General features: G+C 39.8%; 1 protein-coding gene across 1 annotated transcript in view; it reads right to left on the reverse strand.

Annotated features, from left to right (window-relative positions):
- Positions 1 to 923: 923 nt before the first annotated feature.
- The window catches only part of wdfy1 (WD repeat and FYVE domain containing 1), a 13,721-nt gene continuing 11,326 nt past the window's right edge, over positions 924 to 3,318 (reverse strand). The window contains exon 12 of the mRNA XM_035679943.1: positions 924 to 3,226. Within this exon, the coding sequence (XP_035535836.1) occupies positions 3,167 to 3,226 (60 nt within the window). The 3' untranslated portion in view covers positions 924 to 3,166. The remainder of the gene's footprint in view (positions 3,227 to 3,318) is intronic.

The following is a 3,318-nucleotide window of genomic DNA, read 5'->3' on the forward strand; positions in this document are numbered from 1 at the left end:
ATTGTTTTGGTTTTAGGGGCTACATTACTGTTTTGGTCTTATCACCATGTTTCCAGCTGTTTTTAACAATAAAAGCTCAGATAAAGCGAGTGTACACTACCTCAGCACCAAGAGCAGATGGACAATAGAGACTGGTAGATAATTAACTGAAGAGCCAGATATTTCTCTCAGAAAGTGCCACTTTCTTTAAATCAGTAACACAGCTTTAACATCTGGAACATTTACTCTGTTTAGTAATTTAAAGCTGTACTACTCAATATCTTTATATTAACAATGCATAAATGTAATGTTAAAGATGTCACTTAAGTACAATGAGAATAGTACGGATAATTTTCACCCAGCTCTGGAGCTCTACACAGCTCCTCTTTTAGCTTTTTAGCTTCTCTTAGAGCAGTATGTTTGCACGCAAACTCTTCCCTCATTCACCTCATTTCCAGCAGCAGCAGGCAAAGGCTCTGATAATCCCCGTGTATGCTGCCTGCCCGGCACCAAACGGCGGGAAAAGTTAGTGGCTAGCTGGTTAGCATAGTGGAGCATTTAGCAGCTAAAGAGACTTATTTTTCTCTGGCGCTGGAGAAGAGTGAGTATTGGTCCTCATCAAGTGGACAGACTGTTTGCTAGAATGTTCACAACAACTTTATAAAGCGGCAATATGTGAATGTTGTGTTTACAGCGTGTCAATACACCCGAGTGGCCAAAAAGAAATACATTATTGCAGCTTTAATATCTTTCACATTTTATTTACTCTTTTGGCGGCACCCAAAAAAATCCATTACTGCAACTTTAATAATATATTTTGCAAATGATTTCTGATAATTCTGTAGAAGGCATGTTTTATCCCAGAGCACCCAGAATCCAGATGTGTGCACAGAAATAAAACATATTTTCCATCTAGACCAAAATAATTTTTTGGAGGGAATGGATAAAATATAATGGATTTAATATAATAAACATAATACCATATTCATGCTAAATATTGGCTACTGACAAATTGAATCAGAATTAGCTTTCAGTCTAATCCCAAGTATGATTGTGTGACATCTAAATATCATGGAGTAAGGTCTTGGTGATGGCAAACAATAGCAGTCACATGACAGTGCTGTCACTTCATTAACCAATCAACTCTGTCCCTTTTAGGGACTGCAGTCAAGCTCAACACTACTCAGGCCATGTGCTTCATTGCAGAGTTCTTAACATGTTGTACTTTGTTATTAGGAAATAAAGACTACTAGATGGGCACAAAGAAAAGTAAACAACCATTTACAATGATAACAGATAAATACTTTACTACAAATATAAATATACACTACATGATCAAAAAACTGGAATGTGACTACATTTTGAGATCAGGAATTCCAACATTATAATGCTAATTTTTCCACTTACAATAAGGCAAGCGTTAGTCTAACATTAGAAGATACTAGCCGCTATTTACAAGGACGCTACATCGAATCCAGCTATTACCCCCTCCCAAACTTACAAAAATGATTTATTTTAATTCAAAGACAAAGACCACGAGTTGTGCAATTCAGTGCAGTGGTGAGAGCGTTATGATGCACAGATGTGTGGGGGAAGAAGGAGAGCTCGGAACACAATTTGAAACAAAAACAAAGGACAAAAGGAAACGAGACATCCAGAGCTTCATGATGAGGTGAGTGCTCGAGAGTGAATGATGGTGAGTGAACAGTCGTAAGCACTGGAAAACCGCTAAAAAGGCTCTGTGAGTGTGTCCTCCTCTCTTTTAAGGCTTTTGAAGGAACACAGGCAGCCCTGATCTGACCCGAGATTCAACTGGGGACGATTCAACACGCCAGCATTTAGTGCTACATTTAGTTTAGAGTACCTGTCTGTACCTAAGTGCCTCTCTGGTGGGAGGAAATCCAATTTTGCATCACAAAAAATTCTCATGAGGCATTAAAATCTTGGGTTTACACCATCAGTGCCATGTGGTATCTTCCTACACAGTCAGTACATTTTGTTTTTGTTTTTTACAGAGAGTAATAAATATCTAGGAGGTGGTGATGCTGTGCTATTTTCTAAACTAGTTTTTACCAAAATAAAAGTTGGAGACTCAAACCCAGAAAGCTGAAAAGAAGTTACACCAATCAAATATTGAATTGTAATTCGACTGGTGCACCTCGGGATGGCTGCGACAAGATGTTTGATGCCTGGTCAGTGCATGTCACTATGGGAACATATTCAAATTTCCCATGCCTCACCAGGCTGGGTCAGTGCTGTCATGCAAACATCTGACAAGAACATAACATTTCTATGGCAACATCTGCGTGTGTAAATCAAGGGACTTCCTTCTTCTATCAAAAAAGAGGCTGTTCTATTGATTTTACTACCACGCTCAACTGTTTACACATTAACAATGGTTTACGACTGACATGAAGAGCCCCCGCCCAGTGACAACTTACTGATTTATAACCTCCTGAGAGTAATTTAAGGCCAACTAGTGAAAGAAAACAAATAAAAAAGGGAGGAAAAAAAGACAGAAAAAGCTGATCACTTTGATCAGTGAGAGTCAATTCAAGCAACTATCTAGTATACACATGATGCAGGGGTATATACAGATGATCAGGGTCTTTTTGTACATGTTACAGTGACTGAGTAATATGCAGTTAGTGGGCCACAATAATAAGCAGGCTAGTGTATGTTTCTACAGGAATGGCAGGTCAGGGATTTAGTGAAACCTAACTTTACAGTGCAAGAGTAATAAAAAAAATGACCTTTGTCAAAAGAAGCATTGGAAATATTAATATAATGTAAACACTAATATCAATACCATTCCTCCCAAAGGAGAAATCATTACGATACATGCACACATGTACACACACACCATTTGTGCTTAGGGTTCTGTTTCGGATCAGAGCAGTCAAAAAATCTGTCACTCACACTTTCATGTAGGACTGAAAGTTAGTGAAATTAAAGACCAATTGGTTATGAAAAGCAAAATGAATGTGGAGGGCTGCACTATCTCCACACACAGACACACACGCTCTCACACACGCTCTCACACGCGGTCACACACACACGGTCACACAGTCACCAAGAGCAGGACTGGTTGTAGCTGAAGATCCCAGGCGTGATGGGGAGATATACTGTACAGAGGGGTTTCCATGACATTGGAAGAGTGGGCGGATCATGTAGTGGGCCGGGCCAATCAGCGCGGAGAGAAGCCTGTTGCTAAGCTACAGCCAACCACCTGCGTCACATCCCAGATCTGTGGAGACAAACAGCCAATAGCAATGACAGAAGGCTGGTGGAAAGCTGCATTTAAGGATTCTGCATTATTGCTGAGAAGACTCAAACTGT

The sequence above is a fragment of the Morone saxatilis genome, unplaced genomic scaffold (genome assembly GCF_004916995.1).
Source record: "Morone saxatilis isolate NCDOM2014 unplaced genomic scaffold, NCSU_SB_2.0 Contig8, whole genome shotgun sequence".
NCBI lineage: Eukaryota > Metazoa > Chordata > Actinopteri > Moronidae > Morone > Morone saxatilis.